At 34.4% G+C, this 16,926-nt stretch overlaps 1 protein-coding gene across 4 annotated transcripts in view; it reads left to right on the top strand.

The window, feature by feature from the left end:
• Positions 1-16,926, top strand: part of TMEM135 (transmembrane protein 135) — a 252,500-nt gene that overhangs the window by 109,201 nt on the left and 126,373 nt on the right. For all 4 annotated transcript variants that reach the window (XM_061202749.1, XM_061202751.1, XM_061202748.1 and 1 more), the window contains exon 5: positions 3,984-4,049. In XM_061202749.1, coding sequence (XP_061058732.1) covers positions 3,984-4,049 — 66 coding nt within the window. The remainder of the gene's footprint in view (positions 1-3,983; positions 4,050-16,926) is intronic.

Below are 16,926 nucleotides of genomic sequence, written 5' to 3'. Positions count from 1 at the left end.
TGCATTTCTTACATCTAGATTTCGTGTCTCCTAAGTCACTTTTATCTAACACTCTACTTAAAAGCAGTCTCTCTTGATAACCTGTTTTTAACTGAGGACCTACATATGGTTTTTTCCCTGCCACTGACAGAAGATGTTTAATGAACGTTTTTAGTATTAATCATTTTAGTTGTTATCAAAACTCAAGGAGAGGAAAATTTCAATGAAGAATTTGCTGGTGGTAAATTTACAAACGCTGAGAATTAGCCCTGTATCTCATTGTTTTGGATACTTGTTAGTCGTTGTTTGGGTAACAAGTAAATTAAAAGCTGTCTCTTTAGTAGAGGTTAAAAGAATGTTGTTCACTCCAGTGCTTTCCTATAGAATCAAAGGAAGCTGAGCTGAACTGACAGAGTGCTGTTAGAATGAGACGTCCTTAAACATGTTGCTGGGAAGAGCTCATGAAATAAATCAATTTAGTTGGAAACAAAAGATTGAATTTGGTATTCTTTTCCTACTGGAGAAAGTGCAGAAGAAGAATTAGATCTTCAAACTGCCTCAGGTTTTTGAGACACAAAAGAGTAAGTAGTTTGATGTGGTTTAGAGGAGAAGCTGTGTATTTCATCCCAAGTGCTTGTTGCCTCTGCCTTTCTTCCCCTTTTGGTCCTCAAATATATACAGTAACTAACCTGACCTAGCTGAGGACTCTTATTAATCACATCACTAGATTAAATAAAGTTTAAAAAGAAACAGGAAGATGGAAGATGTAATTTAATGTACCTATCATTAAGAATAGAAAAAAATGCGGGGTATCAGTGGTGAGAAATTCTTTTCCTTTAATAAAGATTTCTGTAAATAATTCTTTCAACATCTAAATTCTTTCAACATCTAGTTGTATATGCTTTAGTAAAATTCTGTCATAGCAAAGTCATTCATTTACCGCTTGTTTTTTGTTTGCATATGTGAATAACCTTTCTTCCTCCCCATTAGTGGCCTATTTTAACCCTCTGTGAATTATGCATTGGAATCATATTCATGTTGTGCTGCAATCACAAGTTTAGCAGTGTTTATCCTAAAAGTTTTTTCATTTTCTAACAGCATGTAGATATCAAACACCAACCCCACGCCCCTCCTTTTTCTAATCCTGTCTCCTAATTCAGAGAGGGAAAGGGAGAGGGAAGGAAAGCATTTACCTGTATCTGGACCATCTCCCATGTAACATAGCTAACAGATTGCTCTGTGTGCTCTTAACTGTCTTCTACAGGAATGCCCTTCAGTCAGGATCCATTATCCTTCCTGTGTCTGTAACTTCTTCCATCTTACTGACTACTTCTACTAAGCCAGTAAAAACTTGTCTAAATCTTTTATCCTCAAAATATCCTGTTGTCAATTTTCTCTCAACTCTGCTCTTTCTGGCAACAACTCAGTCTCATTCCTCACTTTTATTGTGAAACTTTTTGAAAGAGTTGACTCTTAACACTGTTTGACTTTATATCCTCTTATTCAGTCCTCAACTATGTTCTTACATACACCACTCTATTAAAATTGTAAACTATTTGACCTCTTTGAAAAACTGGATACTAGGGATTACTTATTCCTTTAAAAGTTAAAAAAAAACTTTTGATCAAGGATTTACAAGTAGTTTAAACCGTCAAATAGTATGCTGCAAACTAGTAGAAAAAGAGTAATACTCTTATTTACTTGTTCCACTGCCTGAGTCCCACAACCCAGAGGCAGCTGCTTGTAACTTTTTCTTTACTTCTTCTGTTATTTGCTTCCTTATAACTAAATTAATATGTTTACACTGCTATTTATGTTACACTGGTCACACTGATTTTGTACACATACATCAGTTTCCTTACAGTTTCCTCTAGTTTCTTATCCCTTCTTCACTCTGCATTTCTTTAGATGCATTCACTTTTTGCATTTAAATTCTCTCTTTTTTTGTTGTTCATATACTAATTCTTAAAAATTTGTTTAGTAGAGCATGCTTTGAATTATATTTTTGATTAATAAAGGTTGGAAATGCATTCCTCTTATACCAGATTGAAAAATAAAAGACATATTGAACAGAGGAACTTGCATCTTCTCTTTTCTCAATCAGACTCTCATGTAATCTTTTTCTTTCAGCCTCATGTGCCATCTTACTTGTCTTTGAACGTACCAAACATGATCCTACCTACTTGTCTTTGTACTTACTGCCCATTCTGACTGGAATACTCCTGTTATGGACTGAATATTTGTGTTCCCCAAAATTCATGTCAAAACCCTCTCCTCCCAGTGTTATGGTATTAGGAGGTGGGGCCTTTGGGAGGTAATTAGGATTAGACGAGGAGCCCTTATGAATGGGATTAGTTCCCTTGTAAGAGTGCAGAGAGAGCTTGCTTCTCTTTGTTCTCTGCCATGTCAGGATGCAGACAAGATAGTCATGTAAAATCATCTATAGTAACCAGGAAGCAGGTCCTCATCAGACACCAAATCATGAATGGAAAACAATGTATTTTCTTCTAAGAGTTTTATAGTTTTAACTCTTACATTTAGTCTTTGATCTCTTTTGAGTTAATTTTTGTGTATGGTATAAGGTAAGGGTTCAGCTTCATACTTTTGCAGGTATTTTCCCAGCATCATTTGTTAAGAAGACTGTCCTTTCTCCACAGAATGGTCTCGGTACCTTTATAGAATATCATTAGACCGTATACAAGGGTTTATTTCAGGCTCTCTCCTATTTCATTGGCCTATACGTCTGTCTTTATGACATATCTTTATGATTACTGTAGCTTTAAAGTAAGTTTTGAAATCAGAAGGTGTGAGTCCTCCAACTTTGTTCCTCTTTTTCAAATTATTTTGGCTGTTTGGGGTCTTTTGGGTTCCATATGAATTTTAGGATGGATTTTTGTATTTCTGTAAAGAAGTCATTGGGATTTTAGTGGGAATAGCATTGACTCTATAGATCATTTTGGATAGTATTGACATCTTAACAATATTACGTCTTCCAATTCATGAACACAGGATGTCTTTCCATTTATTTATATGTTTTTAGATCTCTTTCAGCAGTGTTTTATAGTTTTCAATGAACAAGTCTTTTGCTTCTTTGGTTAAATTTATTCCTATGTCTTTAATTTAAATTTTTTTTCTTTTTTTTGGTGCTATTATAAACAAAATTCTTAGGTTCCTTTTAGGATTGTTCATTGTTAGTGTATAGAAAGCATTAAGTCTTTTCAGGTATTATTTAATATATGACATCACTGAATTACTTCATCTTCTGTCGGTATTTCAGTACCAGTCAAGTGATTTGGACTGAAATCAGATGGAAACTAAAAATCAGAATAAATGATAATTTCTGAATTGAATTCAAGTACTAAATTTTTATTTAATCTTTGTTAACCAAACTAAGTTTGTTTTTTTTTTTTTTTAAATTTTATTTATTTATTTATTTATTTATGGCTGTGTTGGGTCTTCGTTTCTGTGCTAAGGCTTTCTCTAGTTGTGGCAAGCGGGGGCCGCTCTTCATCGCGGTGCGCAGGCCTCTCACTATCGCGGCCCGGCCTCTCTTGTTGCGGAGCACAGGCTCCAGACACGCAGGCTCAGTAATTGTGGCTCATGGGCCTAGTTGCTCCGCGGCATGTGGGATCTTCCCAGACCAGGGCTTGAACCCGTGTCCCCTGCATTGGCAGGCAGATTCTCAACCACTGCGCCACCATGGAAGCCCAACCAAACTAAGTTTTAAACTTATTTAAGTGTGCTAATTTGAAACTATAGGCATTGAGTGATAATAGCAGATCAAAATAACTTTTGAAATATTTCAGTTTGGGCTCTTTATTGCATTAAAATGTTCTGAAAATGATATTTCTAGAGTATAATGTAGAGCTTTTGGTGCCTTATTGATGCTTCTCTAGAAGTTCCTAAAAAATGTAATAGTGTTGAATGTTTTGCATTTTGAGGTTGGGATGTACAGTTGAATACAGATTACAGATGATATATTTTTGCTTTTTTTACATTCACAGGCCACAGAAACACTATTTAGAATGGGTGTAGCAAGAGGAGCCATCACAACGTTAAGAAATGGAGAAGTAAGATGAGAATTTTGATACAATTATTAATTCTTAATTCATAGTATACTTTTTTAACAAATTGAGAATACCTGATGTACAAAGTATTGAGTAAATCTCATCTACAAATCTATTTCAGTTAAGTCATGTTAGAACCAGATCTTGGGTTGAATATAAATTTCTGAGCCTTTTAATCTTTGGTTACCAATTGTTTTCACTCTTAAAAGAAAATGACATTTAATAATAACTTCTGCAAATATATATATATTTATTGAACATAATCCCATACTTCTTTCTTTCTTCCTATTTTATGTTCTACAGATGTGGTACTTCTTTCCTAGCATAAAATAATTTGAAATGTTGATATTTATCACAGAAGGAAGGGCGAATGGAGGGAGAGAAATGGAATTTAGTCTGTTCTTTCTTATAGTTGAGGCTCAATTGTGATAGAGTCTAAGTTTAGACTTTTCTAAATACTACTACCAATTCTTAAAAAAAAGAAAAATCTACTACCTGAAATAAATTTTCATTACCAAATTATTACTGGCCTAATTACCACTCTGTCTGCTTTTTCTTTATTCACTCCCTTACTAAGATATCCTTAGATTGAGGTTGAATATAATGTCACATTGCCATGTTCCCTTTTCTATCCTACTAGCAAATATTTATGGATAAAATACAGTGCTTTTTATTCTGGAATCAAGTTCTGTGTTATTTAATGTAATATATATATAATTCAATACCCTAAACACTTGAAACTGTATTATTGTGTGATTATAAAATTTATCAGTCGATATATCGGCTTGTTAGGTGAAAATGCACAGTCATTTGGAAATTATATGTCTTTAAATGTTTAATTGTACATATATTGGCAAATTACTTTGGTATTAATTTGTAATATATATTTTGTCTATGAAAAATACTTAATTCATCTCTTTGTATTCTCAACAAACTACAGTATGTGGTGCCATTTTGAGAGAAGAAAACATTCCCATTAATAAAGTCAAACATATTTATTTGCCTAAAATGTGTCAAAATGAATTTTAGATTTTAGTTATTACTATGAAATTTTTCATGGAGGTGGTCAGTGAACTTTTGAACTTTATCTTCTTTTATAAAAAGTTTGGGGAAATAAATGTATGCAAAACAGTTTTGCAAGTAATCTGAGCATATCAACACATATTGCATATGTACATATTTTACTTAATGGAGAGGAAGTAGTTAAAGCAGCTGGCTTTTGATCCATTTCTCCCCCAATTACTGGGGATTGCAACAGGTAACTAACCTGTTTAACAGGTATTAATGTAGGACAAAGTTTATAAGCACTTTCTTGTACATTTTTTCCTTGTGTTTTCAGATCTCTGAAAATGGAATGTGTCTTCTAATCAGTGGCTCCTCATAGTCACCATTTACTATTTTTCACATTTTAACACCTCTAAAATTAAGTCTATGATATTTTAGAGTTGATAAAATATGATGATATTTTGTAGATTAAAAAAATACAGAGTGATACATAGTGAAGTATTCAGTAAATGGTAGCTAGGATAGGCCACAACTTAGTTTTAATTATTTGACTTTTAGGAAATAGAGAATTAAGACAAAACAAAACAAAGAAATTATTGAATATGTGTATATGCAAGTGGCATAGATTTTTTGGAGATGGTAGGCTAAGTGCTATGGGAATAGATGATGTAATATGGTTCCCACCTTTAGAAGAGCTTACTCTCTGGTGGAGGAAACAGTGGCATCAATACGTGGGAGAAAAACCTGAGAGAGAGTTAAGGTTGAGTCTGGAAGTAAGTAACTAGAGTCCAGCTTCCACTTGGAACGTGCTAAATTTTAGTGTCCGGCCAATAATAAAGAATTACTTTAGAAGTAGGAGATAAACGCAAAGGTTAACAATTTAATGGACTACTTAAAACAGAAGCTGAAATCACCATATTTGTAATATTAGAAAACTTGTGATATGCTAAGGGAGGAGAGTGGTAAGGAGTTTACTTGTCCTAGGGTATTTGAAAACTTGTTTTAGCTCATTACTGCGAAAATATCCGTTAAACAGGGATTAATAAGTAACCCCATGACAGTGATATTAGGTAGGAGGAAGAAAGACTGGTATATCCAAATTACAAAGATAGCAGTCTTTGAGTAAATTTGTGATCTGGATGCTTGATGATGCTGAACTTTGCTTGTCTGTTGTCTTCCCTTACTTGTGTTCCTGCTTTAAGCCTATATTTTGTCTACCTGTTGGACATTTATGCTTGCATATTTTAAGAAATGTTGAGATCAGAAAACATGGTTCCTTTCTCTGAAAGGAAAAACGTAGTTTTTGAAGGAGTTTGCAATTTATTTTATAAGTTATAATGAATCATTGGAGGATTTAAGCAAAGGAGTGATACACTATCTTTTTAAATCTTCGTCATAACTCTGCAAGGGAGAAATTATTATGCCCATTTTATAGATAAACTGAGTCTCAGAGAAGTTAAACATTTTGCCTGTGATCAAACAGGTAGGAGATGAAAGACTTGGGATATGAGCCCCAGTCTGACTCCAAAGCCCATTCATTCCACTATACAATATAATCTCACTCAGTGTAATTCACTTACTTAGACTAGAGTTTTCTAATCATTCAATTGTCCTATAGTTGGACAGTTGAAAAATAGCAACAGCATAGTAGCTAAGACCTCTGAGATTATGTAATCAGCCATGTTTTTTAATGCATTCTGATTATCACTGTTATCTTTTCATATGTGTAGAGGTATATGGCTTAAAATAAATAGAAAAAAATATTGACCCTTCACAATTCTGTTTTGTCACTGAATGCCTAACCATGTTGATGTATTCTTTGTACAGTCCTATATATAGGGTAGCTGGATTTTTTTATTTTGATTAAATTACATAAGCTAAAAAGCAGGTAATTTTGGGGGGGTAGAATTTTTTAAAATTAAAATTTTTTTATTTTTTAACTTTTTATTTTACATTGGAGTATAGTTGATTAACGATGTTGTGTTAGTTTCAGGTGTACAGCAAAGTGATTCAGTTATACATGTACATGTATCTGTTCTTTTTCAAATTCTTTTCCCATTTAGGTTGTTAACGTAATATTGGGCAGAGTTAATGTGTTTCCTTATTTGGGAAGGCTAACTTGTAAAATTATCACTATCAAAAATAGTTATTGAATGTGCTTGGCTCAAAAATTGTACTTTTAAAATATTTTCAAGAAAGGTACGATCCTGTTTTCAGCCTTCCAGGTACTTATGTATAGGGTGAAACAAGTTGTTTGTTAAAAAGATAAAGTTGCTCTCTTAAACTTATGTATTGGAAAAATTATGTACTGTTATTTTATATAACTTGAAACCTGAGTAATCCAGAAATTAGTGTTTTTTCATTAGAGTCTTCTTAATTCAGAGTTTTAAAAGAGAACAAAGTTAAGCAGTTCTTTACCATAGGAAGGGGATTTCAAACTCTAGGTCTTAATTAAAGCCTTTACCTTCTGTGTATCAGCTGCCAGTATATATCCAGTGAATCACTGGGAGTATGTAATGAAGACGCTAAATGATTTCTTGTAGCCAGTGAGTTGATTCATCTATTATAGCTTTATTAATTTAAAAAAATTCTGTGAATTTTCTAAAGTATAAGCATATCTATCTTCGTTTTTTTCAGAATGTTTAATGTTTCATATCTGTGTCTTTATGTTGGAGAGATTCATGAATAGAAGAAAAAATAATCTTTGCCTGTTTGTTCAGTCACCACAAGTATTTATTGAGCACCTTCTATGTTCCTGACATTGTTTTAGGTGCCTGCGATCTATCAGTAAACAAAACAGACCAGTATCCTTGTCTTTGGGGAGCTAATATTCTAGTCCACTGATAGCTTATGTTCTAATTATGGAAGAAAATAAAAACATACAAAGCAACTAGGAAGTAATTATAATTACAAAGCTTCAAAAGAAGGTATAAGCAAGTATATGATTTAAAAGTATAAGCAATTTAGATAATGAAGGACAAAACAATAATTAGAATAGGGTAAGTTAGTTCAGAAGATTTCTTAGAAGGCACATCTTCAACTGGACCTTGGAGAAGTTTATGAGCATCATTGAAGAAGAGGTCAAAGGGCATTGCCAATTAGGAGAAACAATATAAAAAGGGACATAGTTGAGAGCTGGGAAGATGTCTTGATGTAGAATCAAAAAGGAAGGGGGAGGAGGTTGTGGTGTTGAAAGGGAGTAACATTTGTTGAGTGCCTTTTCCAGGCACTTGATAATTATTCAGCTCGTTTATACATCAAAACAGCTTTCCAGTTTAGATCCTTTTTTCACCATTTTTTCCAAAGGAGATAAGTATTTTTTTTTTTAATCACATTTCCCTGAGAATTTGCTATATGAATGCTATGATACTGTTTAATCTTGTGGCATAATCAAGAATGAATACCATTTCTTCTTCCCAAGTGGAGAAGGCAGCCTTGTGTGATGTAAAGAGCACTAGTCTGCCTGCCAGTAGACCTGGTTCTCGTCCTGGCATTAATAGCTATGTGATCTTGGACAATTTACTTACCATCTCACGATTTCAAATTCATACTCTGGAAAATGAGTTGATTAAATGATCTTTAAGGGCCTATTCAGCTTTAACATTTTCTGCTTCTAGGCAGCTTTGTATAGCCTTTCTTTTTTGTGGTTCTCAGCCTTGACTGTGCATGAGAATTGCCCATGGAGCTCTGTAAACTATAGGTGCATGGGCTCCATCCCCAAAGACTTTGTCCATTAGGTCTAGCATAGGGCTCCAGTATCTGTATTTATTAAAGCATCTACTGATTTTAATGCTTACCCACTATTGTAAATTACTGTTTTAGAGAAGTATTTTTCAATCTTATGTCTTCTGTGAACACAGGGAATGTACAATTTGAGTTAGACAAAACAGATAAAGAAATAACAAAGAAATCTGAGGTGTATTTAAAGATTTTTATATATAAAGTAGAACACAGTAGCATGGTTTGTTGATGTTTTGGAAAGATGGATGTGGGATTAGACACAGTATTTACTTTTGTTTTATGTTACTGCATGGTATTAGGTATTCTGTGTGTTTTATTAGAATGGAAACCTTTTTTTGCCTTTCTGGAGCATGCTTTTTAAATAAGTCATAAAGAATGTTTCATTTTTGTGATTGCTGCAGTGAGGCCCTCAGTTTAAGATAAGTATAATCATAAATATCTTTGTAGATTTATATATATATATATAAAAATACTAGGGCTATATTATCCCCAAATCATGAAGTTCATAATACAATGATATAATTTTTAACAACTTTTTTCATGAATTAAGGAATACTTGAAGAGTCTATGAAATTTACATATATAATATTTACTCTTAGTCACAAAGTTAATTGACTATTAAGATATTAGATATATCTCTAACACTGTTGAAATTATGTTAAAAATTATATTCAGTTTAATATGATACTTAAACCAAGTATTTTCTTTTTTTGAACGCAAATTCTTTATATAAGGAAACCTAGAAGTAAACTTTTATTTATAGTTTTAAAATTGTATCTGTTTTTTTCTCAATTAAATTTTTTATACTATTTCTCTTTTAATACCACCTGAGGAAATATATGTCTTTAATAAGCAAAGTATTAGTATTTCTTATAGTGAAGTCTCTGAGGCCTAGTGCCTAGTACTATGCCAGTAACTAGTGGCTTGTAAAATCTAATCAAATGAGCAAATACTTATTAAGAGCATCTTAAAGGCAGATGTGACACATGGCACTGTTATCAGATCTAGAGTCCCTTCCCCGCTCTTTCTTCCCTAAATATTAATTGAGTGCCAGGCACTATGCTAAGTGCTGGGTTTTAACTGTAAATAAGACTAATACAGTTTAAGCTCTCAGGAGTGGCTGAGTCCATAAACCTGCCACTTAGGACCTTGCCACACAGCGTTGGCTTCTTTAAATAGGAATAAAAGCATCCACTTCATACATTACTCTGTGAGAAATAAATTTATAAAGCAGCTAGCATAATAACGCAAAATAAGCCTGTTAGGATTTAGCCTGTATTAAATGATAGCTATTTGTTATTTAATTAAATATGATGAAGTATTTTCTATATTGGAGTGAGTACATGGGCATCTCTGGATTGTGGTTATTTATAAGAGAGTGTGAACTAACAGTTGGTAATGAAAGACAGATATTTTGGGTCCATAGCTATGCTAATAGCAATGTTACTGGTACTTTTAAATTATCATTTCCTTCCTATGGGACTCAAGATATTTGGGTCAGCATATATTACCAGTGCCCTCTGCTGTCTAGTGCCAGTAGCTCAGTAATACACAGTATATGTTTAGTTACAGACTTTAAGTGCACTACTCAATCAAATTCTGTTGGTCATAGTTTTGTTTCTATGCGTAGAATAAATATAGCAAGGGGAAGTGCAATGGTAGAAAAACTGACATATACAAATAGACATAAGAATCCTATTAAAAAAACAAAGTAAAGTCATTATGTAGTGAAAACTTAGGTAATTCCAAGTCTTAGTTGGGCAAAAGTCCCACTGAGAATGACTAGACACTGACCTCCCAGAAATGCAGATCAAGGCTCAGTTGATCCTGTCAAGGAAAATTGGATTATCTCTTCTGTGATAAGACCTCTGATTTATGTATTGTATTTTATCAGGAAGAAAATATTAAGATACTTTACACATGTCTATTGCCATTGAAATATACTCTTTGTTAACTTGACTAGTTTCCTCTCATATCCCCATATCACTAAGGGAAAAAAAAAAAAAAAAAAAGAATTCTGACCACTTTAGAGTGTTCCCAAATAATGTTTGCAAGTTTATTGTTTTTTTCTTCTAGGAGTGATTTCCTCATTCTAGATATGTTGATAAACCATACCAATACAGTTGGACCTCAGTATCCATGGTTTCCCCATCCGCATATATGTAGGGCTGACTATACTAGGGCCATTTTATTTAAGGAACTTGAGCATCTGCGGATTTTGGTATCTGTGGTGGTTCTGGAACCAATCACCTGAGAATATTGACAGATGACTGTAATCTATTAGAATTTAGCCTAGAAAAGTTATTATGATGTTTTTCCTTTCAAGAAGCAAGTAGAATATAGCTTTAAAAAAACAAAAAACAAAAAAGCGCATATGGGGAAAATGGATAACATCCTGAGAAGGAGAAACGAAATAATTATGGAAAAGGATCTAGAGAAAGGTTAAGGCCTAGGGAGTATTTATAATAAGCAAGGTATATACAAAGAAGTCCCAAACCTATCTCTGATGAGGTGGGAAGAAATGAGTTTTGATTGCAGGACAGAAGGTTTGAGATAACTGGAGCCACTGGTCATGATTTCAAGGTGGCGAAACATTAAGAGACTTCAAAGAGGTTGTAGGTCTGCTATCTTGCTCATTTTTAAAAAGTTGTATTTCTTATTAGCCATCAATCTGGATGGCATAGATACTGCCAGAGGCAGAAGACTGGTCTAAGTAACATCTTCATATATTTTTTTCAGTTTTCCAATTCCATGAAACAAAACAACATGTTATATTTTGGCAGGTGCTTAGAAAATTTAGAATCTATGCCAGTGGCATTGTAAAACATTGAGCTTCAGAATTTATATTTTATTCTTCCTGGAATATTTTGTCTTTGTTACTAAATCTACTTTAAATGGCTCATCATGTTATGTGCTGTGGCATTATTTCATATTCTTGGTGAACAGTTTATTTGGAAAATTCTGGTGCAAAGAAGGCCAAGGGCCAAAGTGAGGTTTTAAAAACATCAGATCACAGTGTTTAAGCTTGGTGGCCTTGTCTATACCAATTCTGTATGTGCCTTTCTATACTGAGATAATTATCTTTCAAAATGCCCTTACTTTCTTCATAATAATAACTCTGCTTTTGATTTAAAGACAAAAATAAATGTGCCGTAATTTTGTCCTTAAACAAAACAAACAATATCTGGATAATATCTGGAACTATGGAACACTTAGGTTTTATTTTTCAAAAATTGGAAGGGTTCTTAAGATAACATCAGTTTGTTTTGATCCTAATAGGAAGAGCTTTAGGCCAGGAAAGCAATTATTTCCACATGGGTAGGGCCAGTTCCAACTACCTCCCCACTGAACTGAAACTTGCCTACTTTGGTTATATAGCTGAATGTGGTTGAGAGCATTAAAAATGCAGGCCCTCTTTTAAAAATGAAGTCTTTAGACATACAGAAAATGTTTCTTTGTACAAAGCATACCACAGGAATTTTGTGTGTAGTATTGGGGTGAGTTCAGCAGCAAGTAATTTAAACATTTTGAATTTCCAAAGAAATTCAATTTTTTACACATACGTGTGTCCAAATATAATTTTTACCATTTTGTTTGTACATCTTTTTTCCTTTCTTTGTTGACTCTTGGCTGTGTTCTCAATAGATGAGTTTGCTATGTAGAGACAAGTATTGTTTGTGGTGGTTCAGTAGGGATGTGGCAGATCAGAAAAGAGAGGATTTGTGTTAAATGATGTGGTTGGTCTTTCTGATGGTCAGCCCTGATCCTAACACTATGAATCACTTCATTAGCATAACAGACACTCCTGTCACTCAGGAAATTCCAAGGATGTTTCAAGCTGTGTACCAGGAACTGGGAACAAAGTGCAGATACGTTCTTTATTATAGCACAATCTATAGATTTGCTTTTTCTGAAATTTTCATATGTATGGAATTATACAGTATATACTCTTTCATTTCTGACTTCTTTCACTTAGCATGTTTTTGAGTTTCCTCCATATCAGTTTCTTTCCCCTTTTCATGACTGAATAGTATTCTCTTGTATGGATAATATTTTGTTGATCTGTTAACCAGCTAACGAACATTTGGATAGTTTCCAGTTTGGGGCTATTATGAATAATACTTCTGTGAGCATTTGCATAGAAGTCTTTGTGTTGACATATGTTTTAATGTCTCTTGGGTTGATACCTAAGAGTGGAATTGCTATGTCATATGAGTAACTTTTAAAGAAAAAGTGGCTGTATCATTTTACATTCCCAGTGGCAATGGACAGGAGGCCGGTTTGTCAACATCTTTGCCAACATTTGGTATTATCAGTCTTTTTGATTATAGCCATTCTAGAATTATGTTGTGGTATCTCATTGTGGTTGTAATTTACATTTCCCTAATGACTAGTGATGTTGGGTATCTTTTCATGTGCTTATTAGTCATTTGTATATCCTTGATGAAATGTCTGTTAAAATCTTTTGCCCAGTTTTATATTGTTTGTTTCTCACTGTTGAGTTGTAGGAGGTGATTTAAAAAAAAAAAATCTGGATACAAATCTCTCATTAAATATATGATCTGAAAATATTTTTTCGCAGTCTGTGGCCCGTCTTTCTAAGTAGTGCTCTTTGAAAAGTTCTAAATTTTGATGAAGTTCAGTTCATTCTTTTTTTTTTTTTTTGGTATCATATCCAAGAAATCTTTTCTAACCTAACCCAGGGTCACAAAGATTTTCTCCTATGTTTTCTTCTAAAAGTTTTATAATCTTTGGTTTTACATTTAGATCTGTGATCCGTTTTGAGTTGGCTTTTGCATACAGTGTGAGGCAAAGTTTCATCTGTTTATTTTGCCTATGGATATCCAATTGTCCCAGCAGTATTTGTTGAAAGAACTCTTCTTTGCCTGTTGAATTGCTTTGACACCTTTGTCACAAATCAATTGACTATAAATGTTAGGGTTTTATTTCTGGAAATTTTGTGGTTCTGGTTCTGCTAAGATGGAGGAAACATAGCCTATCTCTCCCACTGATTACAACTAAAAACTCTGAAAAGAATACATAAAGCAACTATCTGAGATCTCTAAATAGAGTAAATAATCGCAGGAGGTTTAGGGAAGGAGGTCAAAACTGGACATGTGACTGATAGCAGTGAGTTTCCTTTTCCCTTCCACCTACCATCCTTTATCTCCTGGCTTGGACTCTAGGGACTCCCCTATTCTTGATCCCCACAATGGATCCAGGCAGAAAAAGCTCTAAGAGAAAATCCCTCTTCCTCTGTGTATGGTCAGAGAACTGGAAAGGAGGACCCCTGCATAAAGGAGACTGTGCAGAAAATCACCATTTTCTTTTTGTTTTATATTTTGGTTTTATTTTTCTGGTAGGACAGCAGTGCAGGCCCCAATCATGAGGCTGTCCTCCAGTGGTGGTGGCAGTAGTGGCAGTGCCGCTATGCAGCCCTTTATAACTGAAAGATAATCTTCCTCTTTGACCAGAGAAACTGGAAAAAGGGACTCCTGTAGTCCAACGAGTGTGGAGAGAATATTTGTTATTTTTCACTTCCTTTTTTTCCTTGCCACTTTACCCCTGAGGCAGTTGTAATTGCAGGAAACATGCGACGGAATGGGGAACCAAAAAACCCAATGTAGACAGAGGATTGAGAAAAGGGACATGGGAGACAGACTGCGGGGAAAACCATGGAGAGGCAGGAGATAGAGAAAAAGATGACCTAAATCTGTGTATGAAGTCTGAAATTCCTGAGCTAAGCATGTGTGGAACTTATTTGAGGAAGCATTAAGGCTTTGAGAACTGAACTATAGCATAGACCACTGCCCTTTGGTGGCACATATAGGGAGAGACTGAATAGCACTGAAAAGACTTGGGAAACTGAAAATGGTATTGAAACCACAGCCCACAGACGGTGGGTTGGGACTTGTGGTTGGAACATAACAGGGTTGATTGCCTACAACAATGACAAAACAGCAATAAAAACAACAACAAATCAGTTCTACAGAGGACCAAGAGTCTTTAACATGATTAAGAGTATCAAAATACAAGTCTCAAGTCTCCAAAAGTATTTGACATACCAAGAACTAGGGAGATTATAACCAATTGTAGGGAAAACAGTGCTCAACAGGTACCAATTCTGTAATTACTTCGATGTTGGAATTACAATAAAAAGTTCTCAGAGCAGCTATTATAACCCTGTGTAAACACTGTAAAACACTGTGTAACCCGGTGTAAAAGTGTGTAAGCACTTTTGAAATGAATGGAAAGACTGAAGTTCCCAGACAAGAAAAAGAAACTGTAAAAAGAACCAAATTGAAATTTGGGGAAAGAAAATTAAAATAACTCAAATATTAATATTAAATGTTAAAATAACTAAATATTCATTAGATGATTTCAATAGCAGAGTGAAGATAGAGGAAAGAAAAGTTGAAGAAAGCTTGATAGTAATTGTACAATCTGAACAATAAGGAAAGACTGAAGAAAATGAACAGAGCTTAAGGACCTGAAGGACAATAGCAAAGGTCTAACATTTGTGTCATAAGTGTACTAGAGGAGAAGACAAAGAGATTTGTGAAGAAAAAATATTTGAAGAAATAATGGTTGCCAACTTCCAAATTTGGTGGACATACATTTACACATTCATAAAGCTCAGTGAACCCCTACGAGTCTAAACATTGTATGATTCCATTTATATGACATTCTGCAAAAGCCCAAACTGTAGGGGATGGGAGAACAGATCACTGGTTGCCTGAGATTGAAGGTGGAGGAGGAGTTGATTACAGAAGGACAAAACAAAAGAATATTTTTGGTGATGGAACTATTCTGTATCATGACACTGGGTGGTAGGTAGTACACGACTCTGTGCAGTTTTCAAAACCCTTTAAACTAAATTTCACTGTATGTAAAGTAAAAGATTGAAAAAGTAATGCTTAAAACAACAAAAAAAAATGTGTATTGGAAGACAGTACCATTACTGTTGAAGATTAAGGAGCATAAATAATTAAGGAGGCTAGTTCTACAAATTATTTTTCTCCTTTGGCTTCTTTCAGGATTTTTTCCTTATCTTTGATTTTCTCTATTTTGAAAATGATATGCCTAGGTGTAGTTTTTTTGGCATTTATCCTGCCTAATTTTCTCTGAGCTTACTGAAACTATTATTTGGTGTCTGACATTAATTTGGGGAAGTTCTCAGTCATTGTTGCAGGTATTTCCTCTGTTCCTTTTTTTCTTCTCCTTCTGGTATCCCCATTACGTGTATGTTATGCCTTCTGTGGTTGCCCACAGTCCTTGGATATTCTGTTCTGGTTGTTTTTTTGTTTTTTTTGTTTTTTTCAGTCTTCTCTTTGCTTTTCAGTTTTGGAGGTTTCTACTGATACATCCTCAAGCTCAGAGATTCTTTCCTCAGCCATGTCCTATCTACTAATAAGCCTATCAAAGGCATTCTTCATTTCTGTTACAGGGTGGTTTGTTTGTTTTTTAAATCTCTAGCATTTTTCTTTTTGGTTCTTTCTTAGGATTTCCATCTCTCTGCTTACATTGCCCATCTGTTTTTGCATGCTGTCTACTTTGTCCATGAGTGCCCTTAGCATATTAATCATAGTTGTTTTAAATTCCTGGTTTGATAATTCCAACATCTATGTTTGGTTCTGATGCTTGCTTTGTTTCTTCAAACTGTGTTTTTTGCCTTTTAGTATGTTTTGTAATTTTTTTAAATTAATTTTTATTGGAGTATAGTTGATTTACAATGTTGTGTTATGTTTTGTAATTTTTTTCTTGATAGTTGGACATGGGGTACTGGATAAAAGGAACTGCTGTAAATAGGACTTTAGTAACGTGATGATGAGGTATTGCAGGAAGGGAAGCAGTTTATAGTCCTATGATTTGGTCTCAGTCTTCTAGTGAGCCTGTCTCTCTGCACTGTGAACTTTGCAGGTGTTTCTCAGTTGTTTTCAACTCACGTAGGTGGGGCAGGATGGCTAAAGTAGGCTGGAGTTGGGTTATTACAGACCAGTTAGGCTCTCATAATACCCCAGCAGGTTAGGCTCTAGTTAACTAGTTTCCCCTGAGGGCAGGTCTTATTAAGAACAGAGTGCTGGGCTTCCCTTGTGGCGCAGTGGTTAAGAACCCTCCTGCCAACGCAGGGGAC

Source organism: Eubalaena glacialis, chromosome 10 (genome assembly GCF_028564815.1).
Source record: "Eubalaena glacialis isolate mEubGla1 chromosome 10, mEubGla1.1.hap2.+ XY, whole genome shotgun sequence".
NCBI lineage: Eukaryota > Metazoa > Chordata > Mammalia > Artiodactyla > Balaenidae > Eubalaena > Eubalaena glacialis.
This window is presented reverse-complemented; position numbering and strand designations above follow the sequence as displayed.